The sequence below is a fragment of the Haliaeetus leucocephalus genome, unplaced genomic scaffold (assembly GCF_000737465.1).
Source record: "Haliaeetus leucocephalus isolate CR32 unplaced genomic scaffold, Haliaeetus_leucocephalus-4.0 Scaffold306, whole genome shotgun sequence".
NCBI lineage: Eukaryota > Metazoa > Chordata > Aves > Accipitriformes > Accipitridae > Haliaeetus > Haliaeetus leucocephalus.
The window spans coordinates 5,017,509-5,030,360 of NW_010972742.1; the positions used below are offsets into that span (position 1 = coordinate 5,017,509).

At 58.7% G+C, this 12,852-nt stretch overlaps 1 protein-coding gene across 2 annotated transcripts in view; it reads right to left on the reverse strand.

Moving 5' to 3' along the window:
• ASS1 (argininosuccinate synthase 1) overlaps window positions 1–12,852 on the reverse strand; it is a 28,728-nt gene that overhangs the window by 12,391 nt on the left and 3,485 nt on the right. For both annotated transcript variants that reach the window (XM_010570907.1, XM_010570908.1), the window contains 7 exons: window positions 12,683–12,751; window positions 12,203–12,391; window positions 9,353–9,409; window positions 8,792–8,866; window positions 5,540–5,610; window positions 5,119–5,149; window positions 1,206–1,296 (listed from right to left, as the gene is read on the reverse strand). In XM_010570907.1, coding sequence (XP_010569209.1) covers window positions 1,206–1,296; window positions 5,119–5,149; window positions 5,540–5,610; window positions 8,792–8,866; window positions 9,353–9,409; window positions 12,203–12,391; window positions 12,683–12,751 — 583 coding nt within the window. The remainder of the gene's footprint in view (window positions 1–1,205; window positions 1,297–5,118; window positions 5,150–5,539; window positions 5,611–8,791; window positions 8,867–9,352; window positions 9,410–12,202; window positions 12,392–12,682; window positions 12,752–12,852) is intronic.

A 12,852-nucleotide genomic window follows, 5' to 3' on the forward strand; every position in this document is an offset into this window, starting at 1 on the left:
GGGGGGCTGCTGAATAGAAAGAGGCATTTTTCTTTAGCGGTGTGAAATGAGCAATAAATGTATTAGGAAGCTGACAAGGGGGCTGCGGGGCCCACAAAGAAAAGCAGTGCGGAGTTGGAGGCTAATCCCCCCTCCATCTGCCCTCCTCATTACCATTTAACGCACTATCAGTTGCCAATCAGCCTCAATACCTCCCTTTCTAGTCTTTATTACGGAGGCGCCCGCGAGAGCCCTGTCTAGTGATGGGGGCTGTCAGCTCCCCCCCCACGCTCCCCCCCTAAACCCCCTATTTTCCAGGGGTTTATAAACTCAGTTGTAAATTGCTATTAAATGTAACTCGCGGCAATAATGAACCTTAAGCTGCTTCTCGGCGCGGGCCCCCCCCTCTCCTCGCCCTCCCCTCGCCCCGGCTCTTTCTATTCGCATCCTCCGCCGGGGTATTGGCCGGGGTCCGCTCGGCAGAGAGCCGACGTTGTCGGGGCCGTTGTTGGCGAAAGCTGCTTAGCCTTTAAAATAGTTAATAATTAGATTAAAACTTCAAATAAATTAACTAGGGGCTGAATGGGCTGCTGGGAGGGAGGCTGCTCCTTGCAGGGGGATCATTATAATGGAGCAGGGATGCTGGCGGCGGGGGGGGCGGTGGGGAGGGGGTCCCCCTCCGAGCGGGGTCTCCCCCCCAGCCTGGGTTGGACTCGTTCCTGCTGCCAGGATGGATGGTGGCCCAGGGATGCCCATGGCTGGCAGAGGTGGGAGACGCTGCCCCATGTCCCCTCGCTGGGTGACGGCTCCGGCACCGGGCCCTGCGTCCCCAGGGATGGAATGGGGTCTCCCCGTTTTCTTCGTGCGACACCGATAGCACCGCTGGCCCAATCCTGCCGGAGCGTCTTCCCGCTGGCCAGGGCCACCTGCGTGCCACCCTGCAGGAGAGGGACCCTGTGCCCGCTGCACCTCACTGCCTGGGGCTCGGACCCCTCTCCACTCTCAGGGGGGTCCCAGCAAGCCCCCCCGAGACATACCCAGACCCTCCGCACACCTCAGAGAGCCCCAACGTGCTGCAAGCACCATCCCCAGCCCCAATGCCACGAGTCGGGGCTCACCCCACCTGCCCCCACCCCAGGGATGCTCCCAGTGGTCCCTGCTCCCAGTTGGGGAGCGGGCTTTGGCTTTGGGGGGGCAGAGGCGTGAGGCTGCGAGGAGGTGCTTACCCCGCTCAAACTCGATCTCCAGCACGTCCGGGGTGTCGGGAGAAGTGGCCGGATCGCGGGTCTTCGTGTAGAGCCCAGGAGGGGCCTGATTCTGCCAGGGGAGGTGGAAGAAGAGAAGAGGGAGAGTCAGTGGCGTTGGCATGGCCAACACTGCCGGCAGCCCTGACCCTGGCGCGCATCCCCCATCCCTGACGTGCGTCCCCCATCCCCAAACGTAGGGCCAGCGTGGCACAGCACCGGTGCTTACCGGGGCCCCGGGAACAAAGGGGTTGGAGGAATCAGGCAATTTTTCCCCTCAACTTGATCTCATCTTTTCCTCCGACGCCCCCACAGCTGGAGGCGGGATGGCTGCGGAGAAGCAAGTCAGGCAGGGAAAAGCGGGACGATGGCAGCAAGCGGCAGGGCGGGCGCCCGCACGTCCCTGCGCCGTGGCCGGGCTTATTCGGCACTGACCGAAAAAACTAATGAGGAGGCCTGACCCCAGCAGGTGCTCCAGGCGCACCGGCTCTTTCATGGTGTCCCTGGGGTTAATACACATGGGGGAAAATAGAGGAACAAAGCAAAAACCCATTTCAGAGCACATCAACCTTTATGTATATTTTTTTTCCTAGATTTATAGGAAAGAGGCATCTTATCTCCATCAGAGCCGGGCCACCAGAGGCTCAGGCGCCGACGACGAATTGCCGCAATTGAAGCGCGTGCCAGAAGAGTGTGGTGGGGGGGACTATAATAAAAAAAAAAAGCTTTCCATCCCGGAGGCAAATGCTTTGCAATTTCGCGTGCCCCCCTCGGCACTCGCGCATGACGTGACTGCACACGCTGACCCCAAAACACTTTCCGAGCAGTGTTTCCAAAGTCCTGTCTCTAAAGGGATCCCCCACCCAGCCGCAGCTCCGGGAGGTGGAGGGGAGGGAAACTGAGGCACGGAGCACCCAGGACATGTGCAATGTGGTGGAAAGGCGGACAGAGCCGAGGAAATGAACCGCAGAGCCGAGCTGGGTCAAAGCCGTCCTTGGCCGACATCGGAGGGAACATTGCAAAGGATCCTCCAGCTGAGGAGTCCAAGCGACCTAAAACCTCCTGTGCAAGCAGCTCAGATGGAGTTTCTCCAAACTGAGCAGTTCCTGCAAATGTTTTAAGGGATGGTAAACTGGTATTTCCCCACAAAACCCAGCTGGTGAGAGCTGGAGCTCCGGGCACCCCTGAGCAGCGGGGTCCTGCCTGCACCCAGCGCGCTGCCTGCACCCACCCACAGCCTGCCCCACGCTCCCCCTGTTTCTCCTCTCCTTTTTAAAGCACAGCTCTTCTCCTGCTCACTTTTCCTCCCTTATCCTCCTTCCCAGCAAGGAAAAAAAAGGACAAAGTAGAAAGCAAGCTAGGAAAAAAAAAAAAAGGCAAAAGTGACTGCTTGGAAAAAAATTATAAGCTTTTTTAAGGGAAAATTAATTTCTCTTCAGAAGAAGTTTTCATCTAAAATTTGTAAAGATGGGCAATAAGCCTTTTAGTGAAAACTTCCTTTTCTTTTTTTTTTTTTTTTGGTCCAATAAAGAGCAAAGCCAAATCACTGCCAGCACCCACAGGCAGGCCGCCCAGCTACGAGCACCCCTGCCGCCCCCTCCACACCGGGGGGACCCCCCTCGCCTCACCCCAAATCCCGGGACACACATCCCAGCAGCAACCGCAACCGAATCCCAGGAATACAGACATAACTACCCCAGCACACGCTCCAGCAAAACCACCCTCAGGTTCCCATTTTATCTCATTTTTGCCCCTTTCCCTTGTTTTAAACAAGAGGCGCTCGCAGGCGCGCCTCCCCCGTGCCCCCCGCGCGCGCACACGCACAAATTACACGGGCTGCGGATTTCAATTTTACATCGTCTGGCCTTTCCTAGCCCTGATCACACTTATTAACTAGCGAACCCGTGAGAGATGATGAAAAACTTTGAGTTCAAAAGGAAAGATGGGGGGGGCGGGAGGGGAAAAAATACCAGAAAGTATTAAAAACTCTTTACTAAACATTGGAAGTCAAAGTCAGGTAGTTTCCAATTTTCCGAGCCAACTATGAAAACCCCTATTAAATAAAATAACTAAATAGAAATAAAAGTGACATTTGGCTTGCATTCCATCATTACGGTGCGAGTCTGTCCTCTTTTTATTCTCTCTCCTAAAAGCACAGTTCAAATGACAAATAGTTTGTTGCAGTGTATCAATGCCTTCTATTTATCCCTCCCCGCAGGGGGGCTAGTCCTGCAATGTCATCTTTAAAGGGGAGAGAGGAAAAAAAAAAGGGAAAAGAAAGAAAAAAAGGGGAAAAAAAAAAAGGAAGAGTGTGTGGAAAGGGAGAGAGGGAGGGGGGAAGAAAGAAGCAAGAAAAACGGGGCAAGAAGAGAAGAAATTGGAAGCAAATGGTCCATGAAGTAAACCATGATGCAGAGCTATCGATGCCGCAAATGGTTTATTCATCCGGCTGATATTGTTGTGCCCGGGACTGAATGAACTCTTTCAGAGTGCCATATGAAGTTAAAGCAAGTAAATTTCTATCTTTCTCCGCATTAGCTGCCTCATTGCCCTTCAATCGGGCCTCACAGAGGCAGAAAATAGCTCAACCATCTGCTTTCAAATCCCTGCGTTTGGCAGGTCCCGGGGGTTTGGGGAGGGGAGCCCGCCGTGCCTGGCACCCCGGATCCTGCCGCGGCCGCCCCGGTGCCCGGCACCGCTTCCCAGGCCGGGGAAGGGGACGGTGGTGACACCGCGCTCCGGGCAGCCACCTCCCGGTACTGGCGGTGGAAGAGGTGCCCGAGCGGAGGATGCTCAGGGATGGGGTCAGGGCACTGGTCGGCCCCCTTTTCTGAGCTGGCTTTGGGAAGAAAGCCGGCTTGGCAGAGCCTGGGGACCAGGGGTCTTCCCCAAGAGGAGAGGGGCTGGGTGCGGAGGGGTGGGTCAGGATGGGTGCACTGGGAAGGGCGCGGGTCAGTCCCTTGCTAGCTCCAGCTAGAGGCACGAAAACCCATCCCTGGGCCAACCGCTCTCCTGGAGGAGGAGACCCCCTCTGAGGGCCCGGCTTTGCAAAGCCTGACCTGCAGACACCCCTCCGGAGGGCACCAAAAAGGGGAGCGGGACCCCCTCTCCACCTTCCTCTTCCTCACGCCCCCGCCGGAGGCACGCGCCAGCCCAGCCGCGGTGAGCCGGCTGCGGGCGCTGAGCTCCAGCCGGCTCCTCTCCCTCTCCTCCTGCCTCCCCCTCCTCTCCCCGGATTGTCTAATTAGCGCTGATGGATAGTTTAAGTAGCCGCCGAGCGTGGTGACCCGCTGGAGCATGAACAGTGCAGGCAGGGGCCAGCAGGCAGCCGGACCACGAGCACTATTCGGAGGCAACCAGGGCCAGACCCACGCATCCCGGAGCGACGTGCCACGCTCGCCGGCAGCACCCGGCCGCAGCACCCACCGCCACCGGGATCTCGGCCCCGTCGGCAGCCAGAGCTGCCCAGGGAACCGGGGGTCCCTTGGGGTCTCCAAGCACCACCCCACGCACGCGGAGGTTTTACCCTGCTTCCCCCTGGATAGCGGGGATGGCAAAGCGAGGAGGGCTGGGTGAGCTGCAGGCACAGGCAGGGGACCCGAGCTGCAGGGGCCAGCCCGGACCTCCGTCACCCACCACCAGCGCCTCATCTGTCTAATTGCTCCTTTATTGCTGCCCCGTGACATTGTCCCCTCCAGTGTCACCCTGAAATGGTCCCTTCCCCTATTTACACCGGCAGCAATTAACGTGCCAGGAGAGGTGGAGGGGCCGGGGCGGGCGGCAAGGCCTCCCCACCGCACACGGCCTGCCGTGAAATTTCCAATTAGGCTGCAAACACACGAGACGCCCTCGGCCCTGTGGCTGCCATGCCGGCCGGGTGGCCGTGATCGATTACCTTGGGGTTCTCCAGGATCCCGGCTTCGTAGCTGCAGCAGGCAGGGAAGGAGAGAGAAGTCACTGCAGCACCTGCAACCTGCAACCCCCAAACCCACCGGGAAGACCCCCCCCCACTCCAACCACCCCATGAGGATGGGCGTAAATACGTGTTATGGATCTCCAGGGCCTTTTAGAAGCAACCCTGCAAGGAGCGCCAGGCTTGGGAGAGCCCAGGAGATGGATGCTGCCACATGGGACGTGGACAACTGGGCAGAAAGGAAGGCTGGAGGTTTTGGGGTCACCCTTGGCCAGCAAGTGGTAGAGCAGCCTGGGACTCTGGACATGCATAGGGCTGTCCTGGCCATGGAGGACAGGAGGATGGGGGCCCCATGCTCTGCTTCCTCACCCCACAGGAGTTCCCCACCCGCCTGCCCTCTCACCTGATGTGCATGAGGTTTTCATCCATGCTCCAGGGCGTCTGGGGCGTCACGGGCACCGGGATCCCGTGTTTCTGTCAAGAGAAGGGGATCAGGGGTGAGCCAGCCTGCGGGAAGATCCAGCTCCCACCAGCGCCGGCTCCTGCTGGGATCAGCCCAAAAGCTCAAAGGCACAACCCGTGGCCACCAGCAAGGCAGCACGGAGCAAGGTGGACATCCGTGTCCCTCACCGTGGGTAACATCAGCTCCCACCACGAGGGCCACCTCGATGGGGACATCAGGGACACAACGCAACTGGGAGGAGAACGGCCGCCCCAGCCCTGCCACAAGCTGACACAGAGCCCCCAGAGCACCCCACGAACCCAAGACATGGAGACGTCAGCACGGACATTGTGTGCTTTTTCTAGCTCCATGACAGTGCATTCCCCCAGCTTAGGTCCTCATCAAGGGAAGGTGACATGGGGACAGGAGTCCCCAAAACCACAGGATGCTCCTCACCCTAACCAGGACTGATGCTCTGCTGCGAGGGGACAGCACACGCGTCCCCACAGCCTCGTGCAATGCAGACACACGGCACATGGGTGGGAGACGTTCTCCCAAGCCCAGGCACCCCAAGAGCACCGTGCCCGGGGACGCATGGCCCCGCACCGGCTGCCTCCCCAGCGCAGCACACAGCGCCAGGCCCAGCTCCCTAACAAGGTCACCGGCGCGCTCCATTATCCGCTGACATTTCAATGGGGGAAATTGCCTGTGAAGACGAGGTGAATACGCAGGGGAATTAGCAGGAGAGGCGACGGCGGCGAGCTAACAACCGGAGCTGGCAGGGACGTCGCCCACCCTGCCGGCATGCCGAGCCGCAATGTCCCGGCTGCGGGATGGAGGCGGTGGTGGCAGCTCCGGTTCCCACTGTGCCTCGGTGTGTCTGTACAGCCCGTACATTGCCGGGCAGTTCTGGCATTTCAGAGTCACCACGGCAGGGACGTCAGCCAAGAGCTCGGCCAGGAACAGAGGAGTGGGGGCTGAGCAGAAGCTCCTTGTTTTCTGGGAAGAGGGGAAGGAAACGCTTGTGGTTGTTAAATCATGGTCATCAACCCATCACCTGAGATGGGAACAAGGTTCCGAGATACCTCCTAAGGCTGCAGAGGGACTAAATCAGCCCCGCTCCTGGGGCGACATTGGCCTAGGCTCATGGGTCCTGGTTTGCTGGTCCCACACCGTACTCCCAGTGTGGGACTCTCCGGGATCCCCGTCCCAGGCTTTGGAGGTGGGTGCTGGACAGCCTTCACCTGCTCTCCTGCCTGCAGACCTTGCCCACCGGGGAGAGCAGGCAGCCCACATCAACGCTTCACGTGGGCTTCAAAACACAAGCTTGGGCTTGCTGGCAGGGCAAAACGCTGCCTGCTGGGTGCAAGTGCCAGGGTTCGCCTGGCTTCTCCAGGAAAGAGGGAGAAGGTGCCTCTCCCTGTCCCAACCCTCGGATGGTGTCCGAGCCACAGGTGCCTCCCAACCCCCCAAGGCTCCCCCAAATAATGCTAAGGGAGACCGAGGGCTGGGGGACAGACCTCAACCCCGCCTGGGGTCAGACCATGCTCCCATCGTCCTCATCCCAGCACCCTCGTGGATGTTGGCAGAGGACATTTCACCTTAGTTAATTAAAGCCAAGCCATTAATGCTGAGGGCTGTTTACCCTGAGGGGCCACACTCAGCCATGCGGGGCTGGAGGACGCCGTCCCCTCTGATAGTCTCTCCCCGTGCCATCGCTCACAGCCATCTCACCTGGGATGTATAAACGCATCTTTCAGACCCAAATATCTACTGATCGTGAACCACAGGCCCCCGTTGATTCACATTCCCAGGCAGCCCCCTGCCCTCTGCCTCTTCTTGGCAGCTGAGGAAGCCCATGCTCCCAAGCCCAGCCTTGCCCCACGGCAATTTGCCATGTTATCACTTCAGAGGGGATCCTCCAAATCCGGACCCATGTACCAACGTCCACTGAACCCAGGCAGCACAGCCCCAACGAGCTCCGTTCCACCCAGTTCTGCCCGCAGCAATGGCTCATCCCAGACCAGCATCCAGGAGAGCTTCACCTTTCTCAGTGAGGTGTTTTGAGCCTTGGCTGTTTGTGGGGATGAAGTGGCCACCAAAGCAGCTTGCTGCCGGAGCAAGGTTGGCTCTAGCTCCCAGGCAGCAAATTGACAGCAAGAGCTGTGCCGCGGTGGCATGGATCCCCGCTTTCCCTGACAGCAACCGATCCCCAAACATCATCGCATCAAAACCCGCCGAGCGCCGAGGTGAGCACATCCAGGTGCTGAAAGGACCTGGCCACACATCTCCCTCTCCCAAGTGCGAAAAAGAAGGGACCTTCCCCACCTTTTTTTTTTTAATGCTGGACATAACCAGAGACCGAGAGGCACAACAAACCCTCAACCCCAACCTTTTCTCTTTGAACGGGGCCCCAATCCATTTCACTTCCCTTTTTCCCCCCTTTCCAAACAAAAAAACCCAGCCCCAAACAAAACCCCCAAACCCAAAACACATGTTCCATTTTCCATATAATAAAACCGCGGCGCTCTTAATAACTCCCCTATTTGACAATTTGTTTGGCAACATATGGAAAGCTCTCGTAAACTCGCCCCTTCATAATACAACGGCAGATGGCAAACACAATCCTCAACACGCTGCTCTTGGCGGCCCTAATGGGCTCGGAGGGCTCCTCGCCCCACGCCACATCCCTCCGGCTCCTCACCTCGCCTTCCCAGAGATTACCCAGGCAGCCTCGACGGCAGCTATTTAAAAACTGAAGCAATTTTCTGGTTTATGCACAGAGCTGCCTTTTCCCTTTTGATTGATTGAGCCAAGTTGTCAAGCATTTCCATGAAGTCGCTAAAAAAGAAAGGTACCCTGGTGGGCACGTAAAAACCTGATGCAAAACTTCTAATATGTTTTATTGCAACTTGTACTTCAAAAAGGAAGGGACAACAAAGGCGAACGTATTTGCTTTGTCTGTTACGCAAGTCAGGGAGCTGGGACCCGTTTCCTTGGAAAGCGGGTTACCATTAATAGCCACGTAATTATGGGGCTTTTAGAAAGGAAGGAGAAAAAAAAAATAGAGGGGGAAATAAAACCCCAACCAGAAGGCTCCAGCATGGTGCTGCAGGGATGTTGTGCAGGGCTTGCTGCTGTCACCCGCCATGCCGTGGGGAGCATCCCACGGCCACCCCGAGCATCCCACGGCCACCCCACGCCAGCTCCTACCTTGGCATAGTCCATCAGCTCGCAGCGCCCGGGGAAGCGCTGGTAAAACTCGGGCAGCCTCCACGGTGCGACGACCTGGTGGGAGGGCAGGAGCATGAGATGAGAAGCCCCCAGCCCCTTTGCAGCCCCTGGGCACCCTTTGACCCTCAGCACCCCCCTGGACTCCCCACAGGCGAGGGTTCCTGGCAGCCCTGGGGAGCTGGGACCCATGGGCTGCTGGTCCCCCAGCCGAAATTTAATCTCCCTGCGCAAGTGTGGAGTAACCCAAACCCCTGACCCTAACAAGGCACTGGATGCAAGGGGCAAACAGGCAGCATCGATTATCCAGCAGCTGCTTTAGTACTGTTTCCTCCGTGGCCTCGTGGTGTTTGGGGTAAAAATAGGTCAATTAAGGATCATTACAGCCCCCTCAAATGCCAAAACGTCGCTTTGTGCAGCTGGCAGCTTGTTAAAGCGAGGCACGGCCGCTCACATCGGTGTTAAAACAAAATTCCCTACCAGCTGGGGAGGGGGCCAGAAGCCCGGTGGTGGGGCCCCAAGGGACAATTTTGGGTGCCTTACCTTGATCTTAGGACACAGAGCGTAGCAGGTGAGCTCAAACCGAACCTGGTCATTGCCCTGAAACACAGATGGGAGATGCTGAGGGATCACCCCACACTGGGGCAGGCTGGGAAGTGGGTGCCCCCCACCCCAATCCCACTGATAGAGGAATGGGGCCTCGTGCCTGGACCAGCTCGCCCAGGGCCATACAGCATCCTCGGGAGAGGAATGTGGCTTGGCAGGGCTGCAGGAAGAAACTGCAAAATCAGTGAGAACTGTTAAAAAAAAAAAAAAAAAAAAGAAAAAGCAAGAAGCATTAAAAGTGCAGATGACAAAACAGCAGCTCCCGGCTGCACTACAGCCCCACAGCTTCATCCAGGGAGTTGGGAGGCTCAGGGGCTGCTGGACGCTGGGAGAGCACGTGTGCGGCGGTGCACACGTGTGCGGCGGTGCACATGCGTGTGACAGCACACGTGTACGGCCTCTGAGACGCTGCTCGGCTACAGCATCAGCTCCCCTTGCAATGCTGGAGACCTCAGGGACGGTGGGCAAGGACCCATCATTTCCCTGCTCCCGGCTGCTCTCCCTCTGCAGGGACAGGACCAAAATTCCCTCAGCAGAGAGCTAGAGGGGACGTGTCTCGGGATCTCAGATCCAGCCAACACAGGACAGCCACTTGCCCTATATCTGCTGGGAAAAGCATCCCAGCCCATGGCTCGGCAGACCCTGGGCTGAGCAGTGCGTTTGCAAATCCCTGCAAGAGCCACCAGCCAGGAGGAACGTCTGGCTGATGCTACCCAGGACTTCATAGACCAAGGTGCTCTGTGCAGGAGGGGGATCACACCTATTTTCCCAGTAATGCCACTGGGATGGGATTGCTGGCAATTTTCACTGGAAAAGCAAGACCTGAGGCTGAGGACTCATCTGTCTCTCCCAGCATGGAGGGTGGCAGGAGGGGGTAGTGGGTGCCAGGACCTGGGCTGGCTCTGTCCTGCAGGGTCACTCCTGGTCCCTCTCCATAGCTGCTTTGAACCTAAAACCACCTTTTCTGGTGCTCCCGATAGTTGGGTGTTCAAAACCCCGATGCAGCTCGTTCACCTGGCTCCAGGACCCCAGAGTCACCAAAGAGCTGTGCTCTCCCCTGGACTGACACTCCTAAAAACTGAACCAGCAGAAACCCAGATTTGGGTATTTTTCCCCCATAGGCATCAGAGGACACACGGAAGGAGAGGGCAAGGTGAGTGGGGGCAGGGAATACCATGGTGACCAGGAGGATGCAGCAGCTCATAATTAAATAGCTCTGAAGCTCCCTTTATCTTAATTGGCCCATGCTGACGAGGTCCTGCTAATGAGGCCAGGTAGTCAGGAAAGGGCGAGGAGCGAGCCTGGGAGTTATTAGCACTTCCAAGGGAATAGCGCTCACCAAAGCCTATTTTCCACCAGCACCAAGGGGCGTAAAGACCACCCCCCCACCTTGGCCCCAGCCTGGAGGATACATTTACGGCAGGGCTGGGAAATCCCTGAGGACTATTACACGCAGGCAAGTACATCCACCAAAGCACTCATTTCCCTTACAGGCCCAAAACAAGTCCATCTGCTCCGGCAGCGGGGACACCGCAGATGGCCCACATTTAAGACACCGTGGCCTCAGCCGGGGACGGGGTGCAGCCGGGTCGAGTTACCCGCAGTCGGTCCCTGCCTGCGCCCGCGGCTTAATGGCTTGGGGAGCAGGCAGAGCCTGGGGAGCCGCCGTGGCTGCCCCTGCGAGCGGGGACGGCTGGCGCTGGTGGTGCCCAGGAGCGGAGGGGATGTCGTCGCATTGGGGGTGCATCGCTCCAAGGCACCCTTGAGCAGGGGCTTTCAAGAGGGGGCTGCTGGCAGCGGGTGAGATGGACGGGCAAGGGGCGCGGGGAACCCGTCGCAGCAGGAGCAAGAGCTATTTCAGCCACGAAGTTCCCCCCAGCCGCCCCTCTGCCCCATCTCCCCGGTGTTGGCATGGCCCTTGGCTATCTCCTGGCTGCATCTAACATTCCCCCTTCCAGCAGGGTCCTCCACCATAGCTGGGGACACCCAAACCCAGCCCCTCTCACTGACACCCCTCCAGGTGGGCACCTCGCTTTTGCCCCTAGACCGAGACGGACACGGTCTGTACTTTGGGTCCCAGTGGGATGGGATGGAGGGGGCATCCGGCAGGTCCTGGGTGCACGCACAGCACCCAAAAAGCCCCCCCAGAAGCCTTTGGTGACAGTGCCACCCTGCCCCAGGTGTCCCCGCACCGGGCTGGGCAGTGTGCGGGCGGGGGCTGGAGGTGACAGGGGGGGACCCACGGTCACGTCTCGCAGGTCCCACGTCCCGTCGTCGTCCCCCCACGCTCCCCGTGGAGGATTGCCCCTCTCTGGGCAGGGGCTGGCCCCGAGCATCCTTTCCACGGTCTCTGGCTGCCTCTAGTGGCAAAGTGTCCTCCCTGCGGCCAGCGGCGACAGGGACAGCCGGGGATGGGGACAGGGATGGGGACAGCCGCAGCCTGACCAGGGTGCCCCAAAACTCAGCCCCAGCCGGCTCCTGACCCGGGCAGCCCCTGTCCGTAGCAGTTTTTAGAAAGCTGCTGCTGAAAGTGGGGGGGGGGGGGGGGGGGGCTGGCTGTGATCCGAGCCTTCCCGGCAGGGAGAGGGAACCGAAATTAGGCACAGAAATCCCAGAAGCGAGAAGGAAGTGTTGAAACACGGTTGGGCTTTGCACAGCCCCACAGAGCACCCAAAAACCACCCGGTGCACTCCTCCTGGCACCCAGAGCTTAGCCAACAGACTGACCGGGTTCCCCCCCACAAGCACCCCATGCCATCCCTGCCCCAGTGCCCCCGTTCTCCCTCACCTTGCCGGTGGCCCCGTGGGCGACATACTGGGCTCCTTCCCGCTGGGCGATCTCCACCAGCTTGCGGGCGATGCAGGGCCGTGCCAGTGCTGTGCCCAGCAGGTACCGGTCCTCGTAGAGAGCGTTGGCCTGCACGGCCGGCCAGATGAATTCCTCCACGAACTCCTTGCTGATGTCCTCAATGTAAACCTGCCAGGATGGAGGAAACCTTATCATGGGAGGGGGACTGGGGCGGGGGGGGAATCCCACTCCTGTGGGGTTTTGGGGACGGTGCAGTGAAGGGTACCTTCACCTCCCCTTTCCTAGATGCTGCTGAAAAGCTTTGATGCAAAATCTCTGGGAAAGAAATTCCTCACTGGCACTGTCCTGCTCTCCCCAGCCCCAGCCATGGTGTGTACGAGACCCCAAGGCTCAACCCCACGGCGGGGAGCACGGGGAGCTCAGAGTCCCATGGGTATGGGAAGGGAGGGACACCGTTACCTTCTTGGCCCCCAGTGCCAGCGCTTTCTTTCGTGCTGCCTCAAAATCTTCTTTCTGCCCGATGTTGGCCTGGAAGGGGGAAAAAAACCAGACTGAGTTTGAAAGGAGACCACAAAACCCAGTGCAAGCCCAGCCCAGCTTGGGGCATCGTGCACGGCATGGTAGAGCCT